This window comes from Rana temporaria, chromosome 1 (genome assembly GCF_905171775.1).
Source record: "Rana temporaria chromosome 1, aRanTem1.1, whole genome shotgun sequence".
In the NCBI taxonomy this organism is placed as follows: domain Eukaryota; kingdom Metazoa; phylum Chordata; class Amphibia; order Anura; family Ranidae; genus Rana; species Rana temporaria.
The window spans coordinates 169465305-169491365 of NC_053489.1; the positions used below are offsets into that span (position 1 = coordinate 169465305).

General features: G+C 42.3%; 1 protein-coding gene across 2 annotated transcripts in view; it reads left to right on the forward strand.

The window, feature by feature from the left end:
• Nucleotides 1-23715, forward strand: part of SPRING1 (SREBF pathway regulator in golgi 1) — a 34617-nt gene extending 10902 nt beyond the window's left edge. The window contains exons 2-6 of one of the 2 annotated variants that reach the window (XM_040345995.1): nucleotides 3508-3664; nucleotides 9117-9268; nucleotides 12911-13024; nucleotides 13124-13127; nucleotides 23051-23715. In XM_040345995.1, coding sequence (XP_040201929.1) covers nucleotides 3508-3664; nucleotides 9117-9268; nucleotides 12911-13024; nucleotides 13124-13127; nucleotides 23051-23064 — 441 coding nt within the window. In that variant the 3' untranslated portion in view covers nucleotides 23065-23715. The remainder of the gene's footprint in view (nucleotides 1-3507; nucleotides 3665-9116; nucleotides 9269-12910; nucleotides 13025-13123; nucleotides 13128-23050) is intronic. The other variant, XM_040345987.1, reaches the window with a different exon arrangement.
• The last annotated feature ends 2346 nt before the right edge of the window (nucleotides 23716-26061 follow it).

Sequence of the window (26061 nt, forward strand, 5' to 3'; positions counted from 1 at the left end):
CTGACTGTCTCCTGTACCAGACAAAAGTCTTTCCCGGCGGGAAAAAAGAGAACTATTTTTTTTTTTTTTTTTTTTTTTTGTCCGGTGGTTTTTGGGGCAGTTTTCCCGCCTGAAAACCATCTCCTCACAGTTTTCCAGTCAGGAAAACTGATCGTGTGTACGAGGCATTAGGGCCAATGAAAGGAAATGCAGAAGTCTTTTCCTGTTTCAGCCTGTGAAGGAGGACACAAACACATTCTCGCACACACACGTTGCCAAACCAGGAAGGTCAGAGAGTGGCCACAAAGGAAAGACAGAAGTTTAAGCAAGCCTAAAAACAGCTTTCTTGGACAGCATTTACCAGTCTGCATTCCCAATTCTCTCCTGATCAAGGCACGGCTCCTTCTGCCTTGTCAAAATGTTGTAGATATTTCTGGTTGAGACACTGAAAATATAACAACTTTGCAATTGCGTGAGAACAGATAAACAGAATTTTTTTAAAGAATAAGCTCTGCCAAATGATCTGTTCTGCTCATTTGTTTTTTTACTAAAGGAAGAAGATGTTATTAAAAACTAGCAAATCGGACAATATTCTATTTCAGAAGTCAGAAGCTATCTCTAAAAGCAGTGTTAAACACAAAAACAAACATTTATTATCAATTCTTAGATGCAATCCTTAGAGGCTGCATTAGTTTTTACAGTTTGTTTCTGTGCATTTTTTATTGTGAACCAGCTCTGAACAGGTACACCTTTTCTTGTAATTAACAGCCCTAGTAATCTTGTTGGTCTCCTGCATCTAGCACATATATAGACTTTGAAGTTGATTTACTAAAGGCAAATAGACTGTAGACTTTGCAAAGTGCAGTTGCTCCAGAGCTACAGTAAGTAAATGAGCAGAAGCTCTGCTATCTTCCATCATCCAATCATGTGCAAGCAAAAATGCTTTTTTTATTCTATTTTCCTTGCACGTGATTGGTTATTCTTTGCAAAGTGAACCTTTGCCTCATTTACTAAGCTCTGGCGCAACTGCACTTTACAAACTGCACAGTCTGTTTTGCCTTTAGAAAATCAAGCCCTGTATGTATATCCTTGATGACTGAAAATCTCAGTCCCTGTGGGACCAAAGTCTGCTCAGAAACATTTTTTGTGGCTTTAATCTCTTTAAAATGAAAGTAAAAAAAAATAGAATTGTGCTTGAATATGTTTAATTTGATTATCTCACTATAGACGATAGGAATTACTTATTCTCTCCCTGCCATATGCAATTGGGCTCACAATTAAAAAATCTTGCCTGGCATCCGTTATAGAGCAGTTCCTGATTCTGTAGTGCATTCTGCAGAGTGCTCCCAAACTCCCAAGTGCAGCAATTTAGATGCGCTTTACTATTTTTACTTCTGTTTTCTACATAGAGGTCAGAATAAAGCCTTTATCGGGAGGCATAGAAAGAATTCGCTGGATATAACCAACACATTTCAACTGACATTTACATGGTTCCAACCACATACCTTGACTAGACATACGGTATTGTTTTGCAGTTGCCCTGTGAATCATTCAGTGTGACAGTCCAATTCTGAGTGGACCATGCTCTAATACAGGGGTTGACAAATTTGCTTGGAATCTAGGAGCCAGCTAAAAAAGTTAGGAGCCAGAAAACGCGCCCTGTCCCGACGAGCTTGCGCGCAGAAGCGAACACATACGTGAGCAGCGCCCGCATATGTAAACGGTGTTCAAACCACACATGCAAGGTATTGCCGCGATTGGTAGAGCGAGAGCAATAATTCTAGCCCTAGACCTCCTCTGTAACTCAAAACATGCAACCTGTAGGGTTATTTAAACGTCGCCTATGGAGATTTTAAAGGGTAAAAGTTTGACGCCATTCCACGAGCGGACGTAATTTTGAAGCGTGACATGTTGGGTATCAATTTACTCGGCGTAACATTATCTTTCATAATATTAAAAAAAATGGGGATAACTTTACTGTTGTCTTATTTTTTAATTAAAAAAAGTGTAATTTTTTCCCAAAAAAAGTGCGCTTGTAAGACCGCTGCACAAATACGGCGTGACAAAGTATTGCAACGATCGCCACTTTATTCTCTAGGGTATTAGGATAAAAAATATATATAATGTTTGGGGGTTCTAATTAGAGGGAAGAAGATGGCAGTGAAAATAGTGAAAAATTACATTATAATTGCTGTTTGACTTGTAATGCTTAACTTGTAATACCAACGGCCACCACCAGATGGCGCCAGCTTACACATCTGGTGGTAATAACTTGTAATACCAACGGCTCACCACCAGATGGCCCCCCTTTTAAGCCAAGTCGCCAGGACCCTATTTCTAGTCGCCCTGGCGACCGGGATTTGTCGAGCCCTGCTCTAATATATAAACTGGAATACATTGGGTTGGATTAAAAGGTTTTGTGGGCTCAATTTATTAGAAATAAAAACTGTTGTGGGACACCAAAGATTCAGTCTCAGCCTATGGGGGTTGATTTACAAGCTGAAATCCCTGGCAGTGGGGCTGCATGGTAAACTTCTAATTTTCTAAGGTTTCAGAGAGCCGAGATATACTCACCTAATCCCCACAACACAACACTGGTTCCTTTGACTACTGTGCCCCTCCCTGCGATCCAGCAGCCTTGTGCGGTGACCTGTTCCTGACATCATCACCGCCATAGACCAGCTCAGGATGTAAAGATGTTACGAACAGTCCACTACTGGACACGGGGGAGTGAATTTTTCCGGAAGATCGAAGGATCGGGTGAGTATAGGCTATGTGCACACCCCTAGACAAAACAAGCTGTTAACCCAGGGAGTTGGACTTTATACTGAAAAACAGAAAGAGAATGAAAATGTTAGTAAAAATGAAGCACATCTTTTATTGATTTTGGTGATATTTCCAGTTTGTAATAGGTTTCCTTTCTCCATGGTTAATGAATTAGTCCCAAAACTTTTCAGATTCTGCAAAGAATACTTGAGAGCAGACAGCAAATAAATAGAGGCGTATGAGGTTTTAGATTACATGCATGCTGTTCATTCTCTGTCCCTATACTTGCCCCCTATTCACGCATGGCATTATACTGACTCTCGCTGACAAATATTGCAACTTATTATTCTCACCGACAAATTAAGTGCTAAAATTCTGTATTCAGCCTATGTTAACAAGAATAGCCATTTCTTTATATACAGAGATGGAAAACTACTGTATGAAAGACCATTACTAAAACCAATCATTTAAATTGGAAGAGCCCCTGTGCCTCCCCTGAGACTTCTGGAACTCTGGGAGCTATGAAGGGCATGTTTGCTACATTCTGTTCAGATTCCTGGCACCCGTCCAGTTCCCTGTGATGGACGCATAAGCTTCAGCAGATTCCATCGTACTCTGTGCTCCCTCTGTCCCAAGTGTTCCAATTGACTTTTTTAAGACAAATATAAATATGCAATATTAAAAATAGAGTTGCTCTCTTTATAAACATCCCCCGTATTTTTGTGCAGTATTGCTTTAAATGTTATTTTATTCCTCCCTCAGGAAGAAAGAACAGTGAGAGACCGAACACTTCTTGAGATGAGAGATGAAGAGCAAAGCATTCATTGGAAAATTCAGTTCAACCTGGGAAACAGCAGCCGGGTCAGAGATCAATGTCGGAACTCTGTGCAAGGAAAACGACTTATTACAGATGACTTGGGTAAGTCTTAACCTTCCTATCCTTTACAACCACGGAAGCTGCCATCTTGGCCTCTGTTTGATCTGCGGTTGCCATGATGCTGCACATGTGATCTTTTATGACACCGCACATTTGATGGCTTGACAGTTCGGTTGAGACTAGGGCCGAAACAACGAATCGATTATTAAAATTGTCAACTATTTTCATAATCGATTAGTTGGCCTGCATACAGAATGCATTATTTGTTTACATATCAGGAAATACAATGCAGCACGCATACAGCTCAGTACACCATCCATACATGTCAGTAAGTGTCTGTCTGAGCATGCCATAACCACGCAGTTGCAGCTGCACTGCACACTGTTACGAGGCGCTTGCAGATCGACCGCATTCACTTAAATGAGTCAAACTTGCCGGGGGCGCTACACCCTCCAAAAGCAACAGGGGGTATAATTCCTGCCACAGCTGCAAAGCCATCGTGTCCATGACGTGTACACCCCCAGCCACTGCCTCTGCAGCTAAAGGGGGAGCAATGGGAAGGAGGTGAAACTGTGGCCCAAGAGTGGGGCCTTACACACCTTTTTTTTTAGGGTGACTCTAGGGTAGGTAGTATGGCCCAGATTCACAGCGGAGATACGACGGAGTATCTCAGGTACTCCGTCATATCTCTCAGAGTATCTATGCGACTGATTCATAGAATCAGTTACGCATAGATATCCCTAAGATCCGACAGGTGTAATTGTTTTACACTGTCGGATCTTAGGATGCAGTACCGCGGCCGCCGCTGGGGGAGTTTGCGTCGTAAACCAGTGTCGGGTATGCAAATTAGAAGTTACGGCGATCCACAACGGTTTTTCGCGTTGGCTACGTCGCCGCTAGTCTAGTTTCCCGTCGCAAAGTTAGTCGTCGTTTTGGGTGCCTTAACTTTACCCAGCACACGTATTGCTGTCTAAAGTATGGCCGTCGTTCCCGCGTTGAAATTTAAAAATTCACGTCGTTTGCGTAAGCCGTGAGGGAATACGGAATTACGCTACGCGCGTCGCCGTTCGAAAAAATTACGTCACTTCGCGCAAAGCACGGCGGGTAATTCAAAAGGGAGCATGCGCAGAAGGTCCGGCGCGGGAGCGCGCCTAATTTAAATGGCACACGCCCCTTTGAATTACGCGGGCTTACGCAAGTGCTCTGTGAATCAGGCACTTGCGATGAAAACTTGCGGCGGTGTAACGTATCTATGATACGTTACGCTGCCGCACTTCTACCTGAATCTGGCCCTATGTTACTTGCTGGATCACCAGGTGAAAATAATACATTAAAATCTTTAAAAAAATAATAATAAGAGAATTAATGCAACCAGCACATCTACTGACTGGTAAGGTACAATATATATAATTTTGTTTGTTTTACAACCCTTTTTTTTTTTTAAGTTAAAAAAACTACTATCCTGTGAGCTGTAATAAAAAAAAAAAAAAAAGGGCTGATTCATACTTGTCCAATTTAATTACATTTTTTTTAGGCAAAACTTTTGCATTTTGCATAAAAATGCACGTCAAGTAGAAATCCTATTCTTTTCTACATGGCTCCTTCATATCTGTATGCTGCAGTTTGTTGTGAATGGAAAGGGGAAACGATATGGGCCCATCCATTCACATCATATGTTCATATGCACTCATGCTGCATGTACATGGATCGGTGTAAATCCAGGCTAAATAAAGCTTAGAGGATGAGCAAAGTGCCACAGACCAATTTGTATTGTCAAAGCTACAATAAAAACCACAAATCTTTCTCTCTAGCAGCTGTAAAGCTGTCAGGATGCAAGGAAAGGCGGATTTCTAGATGACTACAATCTATAATATTTTAGGGAGGAAAACACTAAAAAAGCTATTTTAGGATGAGTAATAATAATCAAATTGGCACACTTCTCTTTTAAAAAGTTTTATTTTTTAAGTCTCTTTGGAAAGTCTCTTTTTATATAAAATTGTATTCAACAAATAAACAAACATAGTCCATGTGTGCCCGCCAGTTTGTAAAGAATGCTGGGCTTCTAATCAGGAATATCAGCACTGTCCACATACTTTGAAGCAGTAGGTATAGATCAGGGGTAGGCAACCTGGGGCCCTCCAGCTGTTGCGGAACCCATGAGGCATTGCAAGGCTGGCAGTTACAATTACTGGGGCATGATGGGACTTGTAGTTCTGCAATAGCTGGTGGGCCCCAGGTTTGCCTACCCCTGGTATAGATGATTGTCCTGTTTCTATTAGGATAGAGATGGGGGTGTGTTTTTTTTTTTGTTTTTTTTGCATCGTCATCGCACAGCTATAGAGTAAATTGTAAAAAGATGTGACTTTTTTTTTGCTAAATGTAAAATATTCAGATATTCAGTCATTTCTGACAATTTTACGTTTTTAATTCAATATTACCTTTTTAATAAAACTCACAGGGGGGCTGGAGGAACTAATTTATTAAGAACTTCAACAAACATTAACCACTTCAGCCCCAGGAAGAATTGGCTGCTCAATGGCCAAAGCTTTTTTTTGCGATTGGGCACTGCGTCGCTTTAACTGCGTGGTTGTGCGACGTTGTACCCAAACAAAGTTGATGTCCTTTTTCCTCAGTTTTGGCCAATATGTATTCTTCTACATATTTTTGGTAATAAAAATTTCAAAAAGCGTTTGGTTTGCGCAAAAGTTTTAGCGTCTACAAAATAGGGGATAGATTTATGGCATTTTTATCATTTTTTTTTTTTACTAGTAATGGCGATAATCTGCGATATTTTTTTTTATCTGAACGGACATATCGGACACTTTTGACACATTTTTGCGACCGCTATTAAAGGGACCAACGTACAGCTATGACGGTCTGCGGGAACGAGCCATCCTGCCGCAATATAATGATGGTTGCTGGTCAGCAAGCGGTTAACCTTACACTCCATGGAGAAGAGGCACATAAGAGGGAATATGATCACAATGTACAAACATTTAAAGCGGATGTACACCGCTGGACATTTTTATTTTCTATTTTTTTACTATAGGCTTACCTATAGGTAAAAGTCAGTAAATGAAGTTTACTTCCACTTTAAATGGTAACTGAAGCAATAAGAGGAAACCATTTAAAATGGTTCTATAATCTAAGTGTTTTTTTTTTTTGACCTTAAATTGGAACTTTAGACAGAAAATAAAGTCCTGCTAGATCAATTCAGGCTGGCCGCTTTTGCAGGTTAAGTAAAACTTAAAAAATAAGTACCTATACTGTTTAAAACCCAGTAATATACTGTCTCACCCTGCTCTGCATATGCTCAGTTGCTCTCCATTTTTAGGTCCTGACAAATTTGTAGAGGCTGATCTTCTGACAGCCTAAAGATGTACTGCTACTCAGGGGCTCTGGGCCTTGGCAAAATGACAGCCTCAAGCAGGAAGAAACAGAAGCAATGCTAGAGGAATTTTACAGCACGCACTAATTTTGGTGGCATAATTATTAATGAGGAATGTATAATAACATTTTTATAAAGTTGTTATGTGTAAAGTTCCATTTTAATGGAGTCTATGCATTAAGGTAAAAAACATGTCACTACCTGTTTTTTTTTTTTTTGAGAGCCATTGGCAACTGCTGCTGTCGGTCAAATCCTGTGAGGAGGGAGCAGGGGAGCGTAGCCAAGCATCACTGTGTGGGTCTATGGATGCACACAGCTTGGTAGGAAAGCACGCTCAAACAGATGGCTGAGGGGCATCCACAAAAAAGTGGACAGTGCCGGTGGATGACACCAGAAGTGGAGGATCTGGACTGCTCTGTGCAATACCATTGCATAGAGCAGGTTAAGTATAACTTTTTTTTTTTTTTTCAAATAAAAAAAAAAAAGTGTTTACAATCCAATTTAATCTTGGGTCTCTAAAGAAGACACACAGCCTCGCAATGAAGTTGGATGAGAAAGGAGTCCTTCTTAAAAGGGTTGTAAAGTCTCAAGATTTTTTACCTTAATGCATTCTATGCATTAAGATGGTGAAAAACCTTCTGTGCTGCAGCTGCCCCCGCAGAGCATCCCCCCTTTTTTACCTGAACCTGTTCATTCCAGCATGAGCCCGATGGCTCCAGCCTCTGTCTCGGATCCCCTTCGGACAGATTGATAGCAGCAGGAGCCGTAGGCTCCTGCTGCTGTCAAATCAAATCCAGTGACGCAAGCAGGGGGCGGAGCCAAATCCTGCTGTCTGTGTCAATGGACGGAGCAATGGAACTTTGTGAGCGAGCCTTTACGGGTGTCCCCATGGAAAGCAGCTCTCCTTAGGGGCACCCAATGAAGAGGAGGAGCCCAGGGCGCCACCGGACACCCCTGAAGAGAAGAATCGGGGCTGCACAGAGGAGGTAAGGGTAACATGTTTGTTATTTTAAAAAAGAAAAACAAGCCCCCGAATCACTTTAAACTGCATAAAGGGGTTATTTACTTTTAGAGCAGTAAGGATGTGGAACTTTCTTGCACAGCTGGTGTGGACCTGTGTCTTTATTCAACCTTACCAACTAATGTGATTCAATATTTTTACTTAAACTGTTCACAGTTGAGATATATAATCAACAGTAATTCGCCATGTATCATGTGATCATTTATATTTTCAGATAAATTCTGTACGGCGAAACTTTTATACAGTATTTGAATCCTTTTAATAAGGTTGTGAAAACACTGCACGAAAGCAGTTCTATGGTCACAGCCTACACTTTCATTTTAGAACATCGACATTGTGATAACAATACAAACAATAGTTTATATTTGAAAATCTACTATAAGCTTGCGTGAACAATCTCCTTTTATGCAAGTTTGGTCTGTCTGCTGGCCATCATTTTCCTCAACTTCCTGGATTCCCTGCATGCTTTGCAGCTGTCGATTTGTAAGGACTACATATCCCATGGTGCCTTGCTGCTTACAAGTGATTGCTGTACTGACTCCACCTCCTAAAACTCCTCCCGCAGCACCTCTGTAGTTCAGAAAGCAGGCTCTGTAAATTCTGTGGCACAGCAGGGCATAGTGAATACGTGTCACAGAATTCAAGTAAGTGTACAAACCTCAAGAACATTTGGATCAATGGGAGTAGGCTAGCAATAAGTGAAATAAAATATGGAAATTTAATATTTTTTGTTACATTCTGACCATAGAGAAACTTTAAATCAGGGATCTTCAAACTACGGCCCTCCAGCTGTTGCGGAACTACACATCCCATGAGGCATTGCAAGACTCTGACATTCACTGACATGACTAGGCATGATGGGAATTGTAGTTCCTGAACAACTGGAGGGCCATAGTTTGAGGACCCCTGCTTTAAATGAACTAACCTAGCAATATTGTTGGGCGAAGGGATCACCGCAACAGCACAGGGTGAGAATACAAAACTGAATGCAGATAAGGATTCTTGTATAAAATGTGTCTGTCTATTGATGTAGTTGTTTAATTTCCATATGTTCCTCAAAGTAAATAGTTACTTTTATCTCCCAGGTTATGTCTGTGAGCGCAAAGAGCTGCTAGCAAATGGATGCTGCAACATCAATGTGGCCAGCACAAGGCAGTATAACTGTGAAAGCTGCTTGCGCAATGGGTGCTGCAGTGTATATGAGTACTGTGTATCATGCTGCCTTCAACCTAATAAGGTAAGTAATGCAATTACTTTTTATTTGGTTTATGCACTGAGAGTTATTTTTCAATGAAGAGTTGGGTTTGGTTTTTTTTCAGGTTTACAGATAAGTGTAACCCCTTTGCACCTAAGGGTAAAACAAATCTTAATGCTTAAAGCGGGGGTTCACCCAAAAATCAACTTTCTGCAATTAGATCCAGCATACTGCTGACATCTGCAGTATGCTGTTTTTTTTTGTACTTATCGTTTTATCAGCCTTTGTTATCCGGCTCAGAGCGGGGATTCCTTCCGGGTATAGGCGTTCCTAAGCCAAGCGGAGTTGGATTGATGGGCTGCTAAAGCGCGTCACGCCTTCCGAAAATACTCAGGTGTTTACGGCGCCTGCGCAGTCAGCTCTACACGGCAGGCGCAAGCGCCGTAAACACCCGAGTGTCACCTCAGGTATTTTCGGAAGGCGTGACGCGCTTTAGCAGCCCGTTAATCAAATCCGCTTGGCTTAGGAACGCCTATTCCCCGCAGAAATCCCCGCTCAGAGCCGGATAACAACGGCTGATAAAACGATAAGTACAAAAAAAAAACGGCATACTGCAGATGTCAGCCGTATGCTGGATCTAATGGCAGAAAGTTGATTTTTAACCCTGGCACTGACCTAGATTAAACATTGATCTAGGTTTTTTTTTTTTTTTTTTTTTTTTTTTTTTACACACACTTTTTTTTTTTTTTCCTCTCTGCAAGGAAAGAGGGGAAACATTGTAGCTTTCCTCTCCATTCACAAAGAGAGAAAAACACAGGGGTGGGCTTCACAGAGACTGATCACTGTGGTAACCAGTCGGAGGCTACAACAGCGATCTGGAATTGGGAGATCCAGGTCCCGGTCTTTTGCACGGGCCCGGGGCTCTCGGTTAGACACCGGTCAATGTGCTGGGAGCGCGCTGTGTGGCGAGGCAGGGTACAGGGGCTCAGGAGGGCACATTACATAGAGAGGCACATTACAGTGCCTTGGAAAAAGTATTTATATCCATTGACATTTTCCAAATTTTGTCATGTTACAACCAAAAAAAGGTAAATGTATTTTATTGGAATTGCGTGTGATAGACCAACACAAAGTGGCACAAAGTGTGAAGTGGAAGCAAAATGATAAATGTTTTTCTATTTTTATACAAATAAATATGTGAAAAGTGTGGCGTGCATTTGTATTCAGCCCCCCTGAGTCAATACTTTGAATACTTTGTCAATACAATGCTGCCACCACCATGTTTTACAGGGGGGGGTTTAGCCACAAACAGCATTTTGCTGACCAGAGCACCTTCTTCCACATGTTTGCTTGTCCCCCACATGGCTTCTCATAAACTGCAAATGGTACTTCATATACCTTTCTTTCAACAATGGCTTTCTTTTTTTCTTTTTTTTTTTTAAGTGTATTTTGTGCGTGTACTCGAGAGAGGAGCCGGACTGCAGGAGTTGGGAGTAGGCAGGCCTCCCCCAGAGGCAATCTGCCACCTTTCTCCATGCCCCGGGTGGCAATGTCGGGTGTGTGAGGCGGTCCTCCCACACAGCCCACCCTACCTGCTCCGCTTTGAAGCCCAACGGGGCAGAGGGACTCCTTATAAGGGAGTGAGAGGATCTAGCCCGCTGAACCAGCCCCGTTAGTCCTTCGCCTCTCTTTTTTAGAGACCGCGTAGTCTAAGTGCGTGCATGTTAACCCAATTTCGAGTGAGTGTAAGTGTGGTGGTTTTTGTGGGAGGGGGGTGGGCATACTAAGCGCAAGCTTACCTCGCATAGCACACCCACCGGGAGCCGGGCTGAGACCACCAAACTCAATTCACATGTAGCTGAGACCGGGATCCGAACCCCTAGCTGCAGAGGTGAATGGCTTGTCAGCGCAGTGCCAATCGCATTGAGCCACCACAGCTCCCCTTCAATGGCTTTCTTTATGCCACTCTTCCATAAAGATTTGTGCAGTTTCCAAAACGAATCCTTGTCCTTTTGGACAGATTCTCCCACCTGAGCTCTGGATCCTCTTGGCTGCTTTTCTAAATAAATAATCTCCTTGCCCGGCCTGTCAGTTTAGGTAGACGGCCATGTCTTGGAAGGTTTGCAGTTGTGCCATACTCTTTCCGTTTTCAGATGATGAATAGAACAGTGCTCCCTCCGTGAGATGCTCAAACCTTGGGATATTTTTTATAAACTAACCCTGCTTTAAACTTCTCCACAACTTTATCCCTGACCTGTCTGCTGTGTTCCTTGGCCTTTATGATGCTGTTTGTTCACTAAGGGTTTTCTAACCTCCTGAGGGCTTCACAGAACAGCTGTATTTTATACTGAGATTTAATTACACACGGGTGGACTCTGTTTATTAATTAGGTAACTTCTGAAGGCAATTGGTTCCACTAGATTTTAGTTAGGGGTATCAGAGTAAAGCAGGGCTGAATACAAATTCACGCCACACTTTTCACATATTTATTTGAAAAAAGTTTTGAAAACCATTTATCACTTTACTTCCACTTCACAATTATGTGCCACTTTGTGTTGATCTATCACATACAATCCCAATAAAATACATTTAGGTTTTTGGTTGTATCACGACAAAATTTGGTAAATTTCAAGGGGTATGAATACTTTTTTAAGGCACATTACGCGAGGGCAGGGCACATTACGCGAGGGCAGGGCACATTACGCGAGGGCAGGGCACATTACGCGAGGGCAGGGCACATTACGCGAGGGCAGGGCACATTACGCGAGGGCAGGGCACATTACGCGAGGGCAGGGCACATTGGATGGGAAAGACTGTTGTGGGGAGCATGGCACATTGTGGTGGACACAGCTGGGCACATTGCAGTACCGGCTTTCTTCTTCTTCTGTCTTCAAAAAATCCTGCTTTCATAACTCTTCCAGTGGTGCATTGTTCCCTGCCGGCCCCTCCTGCCCTCCTCCTATCTTGTCCATCCCATATGATGTCACATACAAGCACCCGAGATGGATAGGAGGGGCCAACGCGTAACAGCACTTCAGTCAATAGCATGTCAATGCGATCTACCTGTCGGCTGCCTTTGACCGGTAGATCGCTGCTAAACCCTGGTTGAGAAACACTGGTCTAAGAGCCGGTTCACACTGGGGCAGTACGACTTCCAGCACGACTTTGGGAGGCAACTTGGACACGACTTGAGTATGAATCATCAGGCAACTTACAAGGCAACTTCAAGTCGCCTCCAGGACAGGAGGCTTTCCAGTGGCTAATCAAACAACAATCGGCTCTGTGGGAGGGAGGGGGAGGGAGGGGTTTGCCTGAGAAATGTATGTTATCTTCCTGTATTGTTGCTTCAGTTAAGACAGTGATCCGACTTCTGAGGCAACTTCCATTGAAATCAATGGGTACAAGTTGCCTAGAAGTCGGATTAAAGTAGTACAGGAACCTTTTCTGAAGTCGGAGCGACTTCAGTAGTGTGTATTGAGACAGCTCCATTCACTTCCATTGATTTTTCTCAACCACACGACTTGGGGCAACTTCAAGTCGGATCCCAGGTCGCCCCTGTGTGAACCGGCTCTAAGGAGTTTTACAATTCTAAATATATCATGTATTTTAGATCTTGGTTACATCCTTTCAATGATTACTAATAAGAATGAAAAAATTGCCTTTCTCCTTATTTTTTGGGTTTAGCAACATATCTTGGAGCGTTTTCTAAACCGAGCTGCAAGAGGGTTCCAAAACTTGTTCTTAGCAGTAGAAGATCACTTTGAACTGTGTTTAGCCAAATGTCGTACATCCTCGCAGGTAACAAAATTAATATTCAAATGTACCGTGTTTATAAGCTCTATATGTAAATTATATTGTGTTTGTTTTGCTTTATTTTTTATTATTTTTCTCAAACAGCTAGGTGGGTGGGATCATGACACCCTGAATTTTCAGCATCTCCTCGGTCTTCAGGTTAAATGACACTAAGCATAGTTTAAGTATAATTCTGGACTTTTACTAACAATGATTAAAAATGCTCCCTCCTTCCTTCTAACATCTATACTAACTAACCTTTGAAAAAAAAAACATATACGGTGGAACCTCAGATTACGAGCATAATTTGTTTCAAGAGAATGCTCGTAATCCAAAGTACTCACATATCAAAGCGAGTTTCCCCACTGAAGTCAATGGAAACTAAAATAATTTTTTACCGCATTGACTTCGATGGCATGCAATATCGCATGCGGCCAGGGATGGGGGGGGCGCCAGAGAGCCTCAGAAATGTCCGGAAAGGCCCGAGCACACCTTGGCTGACCTCGGCAAACCTCAGACTCGGTTCCCGAGGTTTGCAGAGGTCAGCCGAACTGTCCTTTCGATGCATTTCCGAACGGCTGCGATCGGTGCTGTTCGACTCCGCTCAGCTCCGGCGCCCCCACCTCAGGCCAAACGCGGTACTGCACATCGCTTTGGCCCGAATCCTGCTTGTTTTGCGAGACAACACTGGCAAACCGAGTTAAGATTTTTTTTTGTTAATACAGTGCTCGTATTGCGAAATGCTCGTTAACCGAGTTACTCGCAATCCGAGGTTCCACTGTAACCGACCTATTTTCTGGCCACTCCAGTCCAGTCCTGTGATTTCCCCTAAGCACATCTCAGGTTGATCCAGGGCATCCATCACTTTAGAGACCAAGAAAAAAATCAAGGTCCCAGATGGTACTCACCAGGTAACCAGTATCCAAATGCTGCCGGCACTGAAGTGAAGCCGCAACAGGTCCCCATGGGCTAGGACAGCCCCTACCCCCATGTAGCTCCCCAGTGCTGGCAGCACTCATGCAGCCCCAGACCATGACACTCCCACCACCATGCTTGACTCTAGGCAAGACACGCTTGTCTTTGTACTCCTGACCTGGTTGCCATAACAACACACGCTTGACACCATCTGAACCAAATAAGTTTATCTTGGTCTCTTAAGACCACAGGATATGGTTCCTTATGCCACATACACACGATCGGACATTCCGACAACAAAACCGTGGATTTTTTTCCGACGGAATGTTGGCTCAAACTTGCATACACACGGTCACACAAATGTTGTTGGAAATTCCGAACGTCAAGAACGTGGTGACGTACAACACTACGACAAGTCGGAAAAATTTGGAACCAGGTCTCGAACATTTGTTGTCGGAAATTCCGACAGCAAATGTATGATGGTACATACACTCGGTCGGTTTTTCCGACAACAAGCTTGCATCGAACATTTGTTATCTGAGATTCCGACCGTGTGTACGTGATATTGGTTTGCTTGTCTTCAGCAAATTGTTTGCAGGCTTTCTTGTGCATCATCTTTAGAAGAGTCTTCCTTCTGGGATGACAGCCATGCAGACCAATTTGATGCAGAGTGCGATGTATGGTCTGAACACTGACAGGCTGTGCAAATTTTCTGGTGGTAGGGTGAATGGCGCTGCCTGCCACTTTGTGATGGAAGTAGAAAATATTAGGTAATGGGTATCAGTGCAGTGACTATTAGTGAGAGTGTTACCAGTGTGAGACCCCTACGACAGGGAAACAACAGTTGGGTCGCCCTTAACCAGTGTCACTTGCTGGTAACAGAAATGTTAACTGAAGTTAGTGAAAACAACAATTGCTATACACCAGGGTCTTCATACAATGGCCCTCCAGTTGTTCAGGAACTACAATTCCCATCATGCCTTGTCATGTCTGTGAATGTCAGAGTTTTACAATGCCTAATGGGATTTGTAGTTCTGCAGCAGCTGGAGGGCCGTAGTTTGAAGATCCCTGCTATACACCATTTTTAGTTAGTATGCAGTGTAAATAAACTTTCAAAACGATTAGTGCCAGCCCCTAATCCAGTGGTGAACAAACATCCATAGTTTAGTAAGTTCAATTTAAATATCCTCTGTATCAGTCCGCTAGCAGGATATATATCCCACACTATACAGTAAGTGTCCCTGTTGAATAATGTGAAAAAGATTTAAAAGGTATTAAATATAAATCGGGTGAGAAGAGAATATTTCTCTCTGTTCTTCCAGCACTCAAAACAGCATAATCAGAACAACGTGACTTTTGTGGCTGTCTTCGGTAGCTATTGCACACTTTATGCAGATCAAAGATGACTTCTGTGCTCCCCCCTTGGCTCCTCACTTACCAAATCCAGATACCCCTGCTGGGGTAACAAGCGTGAAGTGAGTGTGTTTTGTCTTTCTGCCAGGCTGCTCCTGTTCCGTTCAGACTCCAACTGCCCCAAGCCTCCGTTCAGTTTCACTGAATACACTTCCTGGTTTCAGCTTCCTGATTCCTGGTGCTCAGTATCCTCCTCTGCATCCAGTTCCAGCAATGTCTCCTCTCTATCTCCTGCTACTTCACTGGAAACTATTGGTCAACCATGGTGATGCCTGTTCTGAGTGGAACCTGTCCTGTTAAACCGCTGTATGTCCTGGCAACCGTGCTGCAGCTCAGTTTTAGGCTCTTGGCAATCTTTTAGCCTAGGCCAGTGATGGCGAACCTTGGCACTCCAGACGTTTTGAAACTACATTTCCCATGATGCTCTTGAACTTTGCAGTGTAGAGGAGCATAGTGGGAAATGTAGTGCCAAAACATCTGGGGTGCCAAGGTTTGCCATCACTGGCCTAGGCCATCTTTGAGTAGAGCAACAATTCTTTTTTTTTTTTTCAGATACTCAGAGTTCTTTGCCATGAGGAGCCATGTTGAACTTCCAGTGACCAGTATGAGAGAGTGAGAGCGATAACACCAAATTTAACACACCTGCTCCCTATTCACACTTGAGACCTTGCAACACTAACGAGTCACAAGACATTTGGGAGGTAAAATAGCTTATTGGGCCCAATTTGGACATTTTCACTTAGGGGTGTACTCACTTTTGTTGCCAGCCAGTTTAGACATTAATAGCTGTGTGTTGAGTTATTTTGAGGGGACAGAAAATGTGCACTGTTATACAAGCTGTACACTCACTACTTTACATTGTAGCAAAGTGTCATTTCCTCAGTGTTATCACATGAAAAGATATAATAAAATATTTACACAAATGTGAGGGGTGTACTTTTGTGGGATACTGTAGGTATAGACATGTGTTTTTTTTTGGGGGGGGGGGTAAGTTAGTATAAGTGTTAGAAGGGAGAAAGGAGCGTTTTGTACGCAGAGTTAGTAATAACCCAGAATTCTACTTTAAGCTTGGAGACTGAGGACCTCTTGTGGCAAAAAAGAAGTTGTCTGGGGATGACTCTGGATTGAGTATTGCAGCCTAACTTGCTTTATAAGTTAAACACTTGTTGGGTGTTCTGACAGCAGTACCAGTAGCTTTCCTTCTACTGCGGAGTATGCAGAGTCTCCCATACCACATCGTCCCTATATAAGAGAAACCCTGTATTTTTATCTATAAATGCAAAGCTTCCTATAATTGGCCAAAGTGGAGAGTGTAACATCATCCACCTGCCTCTCCACCTTTTGCCAGTCAGAGGAAGCCTTGTATTTTATTGATTTAACCACTTGCTTACTGGGCACATATACCCCCTTCCTGCCCAGGCGACGGTCATGCGACGTGGCTCCCAAACAAAATTGACGTCCTTTTCCCCCACAAATATAGCTTTATTTTGGTGGTATTTGATCACCTCTGCTTTTTCTTTTTTTGGCGCTATAAACAAAAAAAGAGCGACAAATTTGAAAAAAAAAAACACACTAAATATGCCATATTTTTTAAAAAAAATATACGTTTTTTTTTTTCTCAGTTTAGGTCGATATGTATTCTTCTACATATTTTTGGTAAAAAAAATCGCAATAAGCGTATAGTGATTGGTTTGCACAAAAGTTATAGCGGCTACAAAATAGGGGATAGAATTCTGACTTTTTTTTTTTTTTTTTTTCTAGTAATGGCGGTGATCTGCGATTTTTGTCAGGACTGCGATATTATGGCAGACACATCGGACATTTTTGGGACTATTCACATTTATACAGCAAACAGTGCTATAAATATGCGTATTATGTGTATAAATGTGACTGGCAGGGAAGGGGTTAACACTAGGGGGCGAGGAAGGGGTTAAATGTGTACCCCGGGAGTGATTCTTACTGTGGGGGGAGGGGACTGACGGGGGGAGGTGACCAATCTGTGTCCCTATGTACAAGGGACACAGTATTGGTCTCCTCTCCCTGACAGGACGTGGATCTCTGTGTTTACACACAGAGATTCACGTCACCGCCAATCGCGGGTACCTTGCGGACATCGTGGCCGCTAGACACGCGCATCGGCGGCATCTTGAAGACGCGCCGGGCACGGCACGCACGCGCCCCCCAGTGGCCGAAGACGGCCTTCCGGCATTGTAGAGCCACCTTGTGGCCATCTTTTTACTATGGCCCGGGTCTGAAGATGTTTTAAAAGCAAAACAATAAATTTTTCACATAAATGGTGAAAATGCAGTACAGGGGACTCTGTCTCTATCCAGTAGTAGCAAGTACTGCTACTGGAACACAGCTTTGCTTGCCTTACGTAGCACAAAATACTACAGTATATTACAGCTAAAGCAGTGACCAGTCTTTTCTGGCATGCACATAATTTGTCTGGTCCAAGCTAGCCCAAACAAAGTGCCAGTAAACCTGGAATTCTCTAATTCCTCTTCTTCTTTAAGTTTTGAATTCTACATTTTCAACGGTACAGCTATCATTGAATGTGGACATGTGTGGATGAATCTGATAGTTCAGCACAAACAGTTTGGTTCCTGTTGAGCAATCTTCCCACTACTCACCCATAAGGCAGTAATGGGAGGACCAGATTGTCCGTATTCATCTTTTTCTTTACTGCCATAAATAAGCAACAAAACAACTTGACATTGTGTTCTTCAATGTCAAACCAAGATGCTTTTTTTAATTATAAACATATATGATGATGATTGGGAATATGAAAGTCCCCTGCAGCATGCTGACGATACAGCTGAAACCTGTATGCCTGTCCAGGCTAGGAACTACACAGATGGCAACTGAATGTGAACACTGACATGATTGATTCTATGTATACATTTTATGCCAAATGCTTGCAATTAGTGGCAGCCATCCTCAATTAAGGGTAAGATAATGTGATTATTTTAGGGCCTGATTAGAGGCAATTTGTGTATAGGAATAAATACTGCGCTGGTCAATTCAATCGTAAATGGTATGAGACCAGTCATGAAAGAATAAAAAAACATAAAATTAAAATAAAATTAACCAAATAAAAAACAAAAAAACAAGCTGCTGCAACTCATATGTTAGATGGACATAAATACAAATGGCTGTGAAAAAAGCTGCGCTGCGAAATGTGAAACAATATCAACGTGACGTTCAAATATAAATAGGTGCTAGCATGCACAATCACTAGTGAATTCTAAGAAAACCAAGAAAACAAATGAATAGTGCAAAGTCCATATGAATGGAGAAATCGCAGAGAATATCAAAAGAAGGCAGAAAATTCTCCAAATGGGTGAAAAGTATCCTGGCAGTATCCCGTGAATCTGTGAGACAGATGATAGTGTCCTCCACCAGTAAATCCTAGCTGCTTACCAGATAGTTGAAATAATCAAGCATGTAGCCAAGTAAAAACCACCGAGATAGTTTCCAGGATCTCCAGGGTACTTTTTCCACTTTCACAAGTCAGACCACTCAATCTCCATAGTGTAACCCAAAAGAGAGAAGGCTGACATAGTGTTTTACCATAAAAAGGGTTTTTATTAATAAAAATGGTTGCACTTACAATTATGCAGTAAAAATCGTGCGTGTAGTTTGTTTAGCCGGCCGGCTGTACTGTCCGCTCGTCCTTCCGGATAGGCAGCGCAAATCGTGGTGACGTCAGCACGTCGCTCTTCCCAACGCCGTTTCGTCCAATGACTTCTTCCAGGGGTACTCCTGGAAGAAGTCATTGGACGAAACGGCGTTGGGAAGAGCGACGTGCTGACGTCACCACGATTTGCGCTGCCTATCCGGAAGGACGAGCGGACAGTACAGCCGGCCGGCTAAACAAACTACACGCACGATTTTTACTGCATAATTGTAAGTGCAACCATTTTTATTAATAAAAACCCTTTTTATGGTAAAACACTATGTCAGCCTTCTCTCTTTTGGGTTACACTATGGAGATTGAGTGGTCTGACTTGTGAAAGTGGAAAAAGTACCCTGGAGATCCTGGAAACTATCTCGGTGGTTTTTACTTGGCTACATGCTTGATTATTTCAACTATCTGGTAAGCAGCTAGGATTTACTGGTGGAGGACACTATCATCTGTCTCACAGATTCACGGGATACTGCCAGGATACTTTTCACCCATTTGGAGAATTTTCTGCCTTCTTTTGATATTCTCTGCGATTTCTCCATTCATATGGACTTTGCACTATTCATTTGTTTTCTTGGTTTTCTTAGAATTCACTAGTGATTGTGCATGCTAGCACCTATTTATATTTGAACGTCACGTTGATATTGTTTCACATTTCGCAGCGCAGCTTTTTTCACAGTGATTAGAGGCAATGTCCTATTATTCTGAAGATTTCTCTATCATAGCCTTTTTAGCTCGATATGTCCTTTGTGTATTGAAGCCAAAAAAAAAAAAAAACTACTGATAGGAATGTATATTTTATTTGCAAAACAAATATGTTATATTGTACTGCACTGCTGCTACAAAAGCTGACCATACCCAAAGGAAAACATTCAGATCTGAGTTCTACTAACATGCACCGAATCACCAAGGCAGGCACTTGACGCTTATGCAAATAAACTCTGTACAGTGCTATTGGTCTATATCAGGGGTCTCCAAACATTCTAAACAAAGGGCCGGTTTATTGTCCTTCAGACTTTTGGAGGGCCAGATTTTGGCCAGCGGGGGTGGAAATTTTCCTGGCATCAGTGGGACTAAACATCTGGTATTAGGGGGAGGAATAGTGCCCCATCGTTTGTATCATAGGGAAGAATAGTGCCCTATTAGTGGTGTTAGTGGGAGAAATGGTGCTTCACTGTTGGTGTCAGATGGCAGAATAGTGTCTCGTATCAGTGGGAGAGATATTGCCCCAAGGGCCGGATAAAGGCAAGCAACGGGCCGCATATGGCCCTCGGGCCGCAGTTTGGAGACCACCGGTCTATATATTCAGGTCTATGTGCGCTAAACCAAAATTAAAATGAATATACTATTCAATAAAGTGCACCAATAAAGTGTCCATGTGTCAAAATTCCCCAAAAGTGTCTCCAACAGGTTCAGGCTCTATGCCCTTTATAAATACATTAAATCCCATAAAAGTGCTCTTGTGCAAAATTCTCAAGCAAGTAAGGGCACTATGCCTTTAACGCTCCAGTGATCCTCCATCACCAACACAGAGAACTCGCCAAATTTATTTGACCACCCACTACAGGCAAGTCACAAAGCACTTGTTATTTATGCACAATATTTATTATATTCATTTTAAATTTGGTTTAATGCACATAGACCTGAATATGTAGCCCAATTGCGCTGTATAGAGTTTATTTGCATATTCAGACCTGAGTGAAGCTTCACTGATTCATCTGGGATGAATCTATTGGTATCAGGCTTGATATACTAAATTCTACTGTTTGTAGCTGATAGGATACAGATGAGTGAACTTGTATTACTCCTGTGGGCACAGCTTTTTTGGATCTGCCATTGCATAATTATTTAAAAAAAATTCAAGGTCTGGTGCCCTCCTCCTGATCCTGACTGCACATCCTACTCTGCCACAGGCATGGAATAAGCAAGTGGGATTAAAGTCGAGACTTTTTAGGCTCCATTCACACCTAGGCGTTTTTATGCCCGACGCTATTGCAGCCTGAAATACGCTGGAGGGGTGATTTAACATTGTCGGCTATGGAGATGGTTCACATCTCCACGCCGTACACCTGAAGCTCAAAACAAGTCCCTGACCCTTTTTTTTTTCAGGCGGCTTCGGCGTTCGGCCATAGCCGACAATGTGTAAATCGCCCCTCCAACGAAAACCGCTGTAAAAAACGCCACGTTTTGTCGCGGCAAATCGCGGGACAATATGCCGCGTTCAGGTGTGAATGCAGCCTTAGACTTCATTGGATGCATGCTTGTTTTGGGTCATTGTTTCACTAGGTAGTAAAGCCAGGAGTGACAGACTTGGCGCTTGTAAACAAGTCAGCAGTGATTGCTCCCATATTCCTACCCATAGGTTTAACATAACCTGTTTGCTTGGACTGAAAGAGTTAATACAAACTACAGTACCCACTTTTTGGTAATGTGCATAATACCACATGATGCACAGCAGTGAACTGCTAGTACATTGCAGTGCCATTATGTTTGACAAGCCAACAAATGTCCAGAATGCACCTGTGCTGTCCTGCACTTCATCATTGTGTCCTGCACTGCATTCCGCCATGAAAATGTGCGTGCTACAACACATGTGATTTAGTGTGAATCGGCCCTAAATGTGCCAGAGAAATAGGTCCTATCTGCGCCTACTAATTTATTTATGGTCCTTTTTGACGTATTAAAGTGACTGACTTCTTGTTTTAACTGTTTATAGCTTTCATGATGTTATAACCACTCTTTTGATATATCGGCCTCTTAAGCTGACCATACAGGGTTAGATTTTTTTTTATTCAAACATTTGTAGAAAAATCGCTCATCATAAAATTGATTCTTGCAAATGAAATGGAAAAGCAGTATTTTGTCCAGCAAGCTCTGCAAGCCATACGAAGAGAAATCCCAAGTATCTGACCTTGCCTACCCTTTCTACAGGAATTGGTTGAAAATTGTTATGACCTTTTAACTAAGGTCGGCCCTAGGCCTCACATGCATTAACTAACTATCCTCTGCCAAAGGTACAGCAAATAGTGGCTCAACTAAGTAAGCTCATTTCCTCTATGTAGAAGAAAGGCAAAGAGAGTAACAATGGTGATCTAATTGTGATTCTTAAAGTCTAAAACTGCCTTTTAAATAGTTTGTTTGGGTCAAGCTATTTCCTTCACTAACAGGTGTGCTTGCTGGGTGCACTGTATAAGCTGTATATGTAGCCTCAGCTACATTCAGTATACAGTGCTGTGTTCCTGCCCCATTCCCAGAACAAAATAGTTGGTCAGCCATTCATAAGAAAGCTGTGTATTGTGGTAATGAGTACAAAGCTTCCTCTGATTGGCTGTGGTAGAGATCATGACGTCATCTGGCTGCCTCAGCCAATCACAGGAAGCTTTGTATTCATTCATAGAATACAAAGCTTCCTACGAATGGCTGAGTTCCGGCCTGATTTTATTCTAGGAACGGGATGGGAAGTCATCTTCCCACTGTTGGTACACAGCGGGGCATACTGTAGATACAGTGCTGACAGGAAGCACTTCTGTTTATGTAGCAAATAGTTTGTTTAAGCCAAATACACCAAAAATGAAAAGGGACTTTAAAGGTGCCCAGATATTGCCTTAGAAAATTACCTACCACAATATATTAAAATCACCAATATTTATTTAATACAAAATGATAAAATCATTTCAAGTAAAATGTCTCCCTAATTGTGTCATTCCTCCTGCCATAAGAACACTGCACCTACATATTTAAGATGGAAAGACCATTGAGTATAACGTAATACAACATATTACATCAAGGAGGTGTAGCAAATGTATATCGTGTAGGGAATAGTCCAGCAGGTCCCAAAGTGTTTATCAAAATGCTTCTTGCGGGGAGCCTGATACACTGGGAGACAAATATATAGCTCATATACGTGGTGTAAAATATTTTTTTTGTAGGTTTATTTTGACATTGAATGTGTAAAATCTTTATTTTTTTTATTTTATTTTTTTAACCATACATGTAATTGCTTATTTTATTTGCAGAGTGTCCAACATGAGAACACTTACAGGAATCCAGTTGCAAAATTCTGTTATGGGGAAAACCCCCCAGAACTTCTTCCTCTCTAAAAGAAGAAAAACAAGGATTAACAAGCTTTTTGTTGTTGTTGTTGTTGTTGTTGTTATCCCACTTGCATGTGATAAATGCTCTTTATTCAAGGTCTGAGTGGGCCAGAATGCTACAGGTAGTTCTGCAGAAGGAGACATTGAATGTATGGTAGCAGAAAACATGGACGATTTATAAAATGTGGCATTTGTGATTGGATTTAAGGCGTTTTATTATTGAAGCCAGTATACAATATATTGGTGATGTATACACAATGTTTACATATCAATTGGTATGCACTGAGTGCAGCATACAAAAGAACAAGCAATGGGCAGTTATTGACGGACTTTAAGTTTTAAAACAAACTTTTTTTAATTTTACTTTTTCGTAAGCCAGAATTACGTATGTTTTTGTTTTTCAGACTTTAATTTATTAAATGTATCTTGTGTTTTTTTTTTTTCTCCTAAGCAGTATTGTTTAAACCTAATGTCACAAAACATATAATAAAAGTGAAACTGGGAATAAGGTGATTAAATAATTGTTTGGGGGAAATTACATGTTTCTACAGGCTTTCTTCTTTTTGTAATAAAAACTTCAAAACGAATGTACTTTCATTATAAGTCCATCTTAGTTTAGCACAGTTACCAGTGCTGTAAGCAGGTTTTTCACAAAGTGAATGCATATACTGTAGACGTGTGTGTATGTATGTATGTGTGTGTGTGTATATGTGTGTGTGTGTGTGTGTGTGTGTGTATGTATGTATGTATGTATGTATGTATGTATGTATATATATATATATATATATATATATATGTATGTATGTATATATATGTATATATGTATGTATGTATGTATGTATATATATGTATATATATGTATATATATTAGGGGTGCAACGGATCACAGTTGATCCGTGATCCGAACGGGTCACCCCCTTCGGATCGGATCACACTGTGATCCGCGGATTGCCACGGCTCCGCAGCTAGGCCGAAGCCGCGGCCTTTCCTAATGTTACGGCGGCGGCTCCGGAGTTAGGCAGAAGCCGCAGCCTTTCCTAATGTTATGGCCGCGGCTTCGGCCTACCTCCGGAGCCGCGACCATAACGCTAGGAAAGGCCGCGGCTTCGGCCTAGCTCCGGAGCCGCCGCCGTAACATTAGGAAAGGCCGCGGCTTCGGCCTAGCTCCGGAGCCGTGGCCCTCCTCTGTTTACACCCACAGAGGAGGAGCCCGCACTCGGACACACCGCTCGGGGAGTGCCTGTCAGTACTAGCTGAGGGGGGGGTCACTGTACTGAGGGGGGGTCACTGTACTGAGGAGGGGGGGTCACTGTACTGAGGAGGGGGGGTCACTGTACTGAGGAGGGGGGGTCACTGTACTGAGGAGGGGGTCACTACTGAGAGGGGGTCACTACTGAGGGGGGGTCACTGCTGAGGAGGGGGGGTCACTGTACGGAGGGGGGGTCACTGTACGGAGGGGGGGGTCACTGTACTGAGAGGAGGGGGGGTGTCTGCACTGAGGGGGTACTATAGTTGGTGGGGGGGGGGGGACATGTGGATATTACAGTGGGGGAGATTTTTTTTTTTTTGCCGATCCGAAAAATGATCCGATCCGTGTCTCCTGATCCGAGGAACGATCCGAACCGTGAGTTTTTTGATCCGTTGCACCCCTAATATATATTATACACACACACACACGCGCCCCATCCAGAAATGACAAGGTTTTTTTTTTAATTGTACTATCCAAAAGGAAGTACTAGTATTACATTTTTGTTATTTTAAAGAGGACCTGAACTATGGAACAATGTAACTTCAAATAACATGTTAGAGCTTATATGAGATTGTATTGATTGGTTTGCTAATTATTTTAAATATTTAAAGAAATCCAAAGTAAGCATGTAGCATATGCAAGTCAACTAAATGGCAACTTTCCTTATATGTATGGCTACTTGAGCTCAGTGACAAGTAATGAGACTACATTTTTAGCATGGCTGTTTGCAAACATCAAAAATGGACTTTAATGGGACCCCATCATGGGGCGAATCAGCCGATGTATCAAAACACCAAGGATTGTATTTGTTTCACAATTGGCTAAAATGTCATCAAATGGCCTAGTTATACTATATAGTCTACTGTGTTTTGAAATGTTGATGCCTTTTTGTTTATAAATATATTACATCATACCCACCAAAAGACTTAGTAGAGTCTCTTAACTATGATATCTTCACAAAGTAGTGGTCTGGTGAATTCATTTTGAGGCTATTTACAGATTCTTTAGAAAAGTGCTAGTATCCGCTCTAATACTGGGGGGACACTGTATTATGGATCGACCGATATAATTTTTTTGGTGCTGATACAATACCGATATTTCGGCCACCTCTCCTGCAGATAGCCGATATTTAGTATATTTACAATATATATATATATATATATTTACACTGTCATTTTACATTGTTATGCTTTTAATCACTGTTATTTCTGTCACAAGGAAGGTAAACATCCATTGTGACAGTAATAGGCAGCACGTGTACTCTTTATGGAGAGATTGGGGGTCTATAAGACCTCGAACCCCTCCTTTGCATGTCAAAGTATTCAAAAAGTCAAGATCGGGGCGTGGTCTAGCCGAGCTCAGGTATGGCAGCTTGAACGGAAAGCTCCCACCGCCACGGACGAAGCTCTGAACATATAGGCGCCGGTAAGAGGACCGATCATCCCATATTGGCCACTTGACATCCCGTAACCCCAGGGAATCTTTTGATACCATTTTTACCCGAAACGGAGGAATTTTTAACAACTTATTAGGACGACCTCCGCAGACTACCATCAATATGGAGCGCATCCATAGAGCGCTTCGACCGAGAGGCAAACCATCTGATCCCCCCCAGAGACATAATCTGTCACATAGACGATTTCTTACTTAAGGAAAACATACTCAGAAATGCTAGACTAAGAGC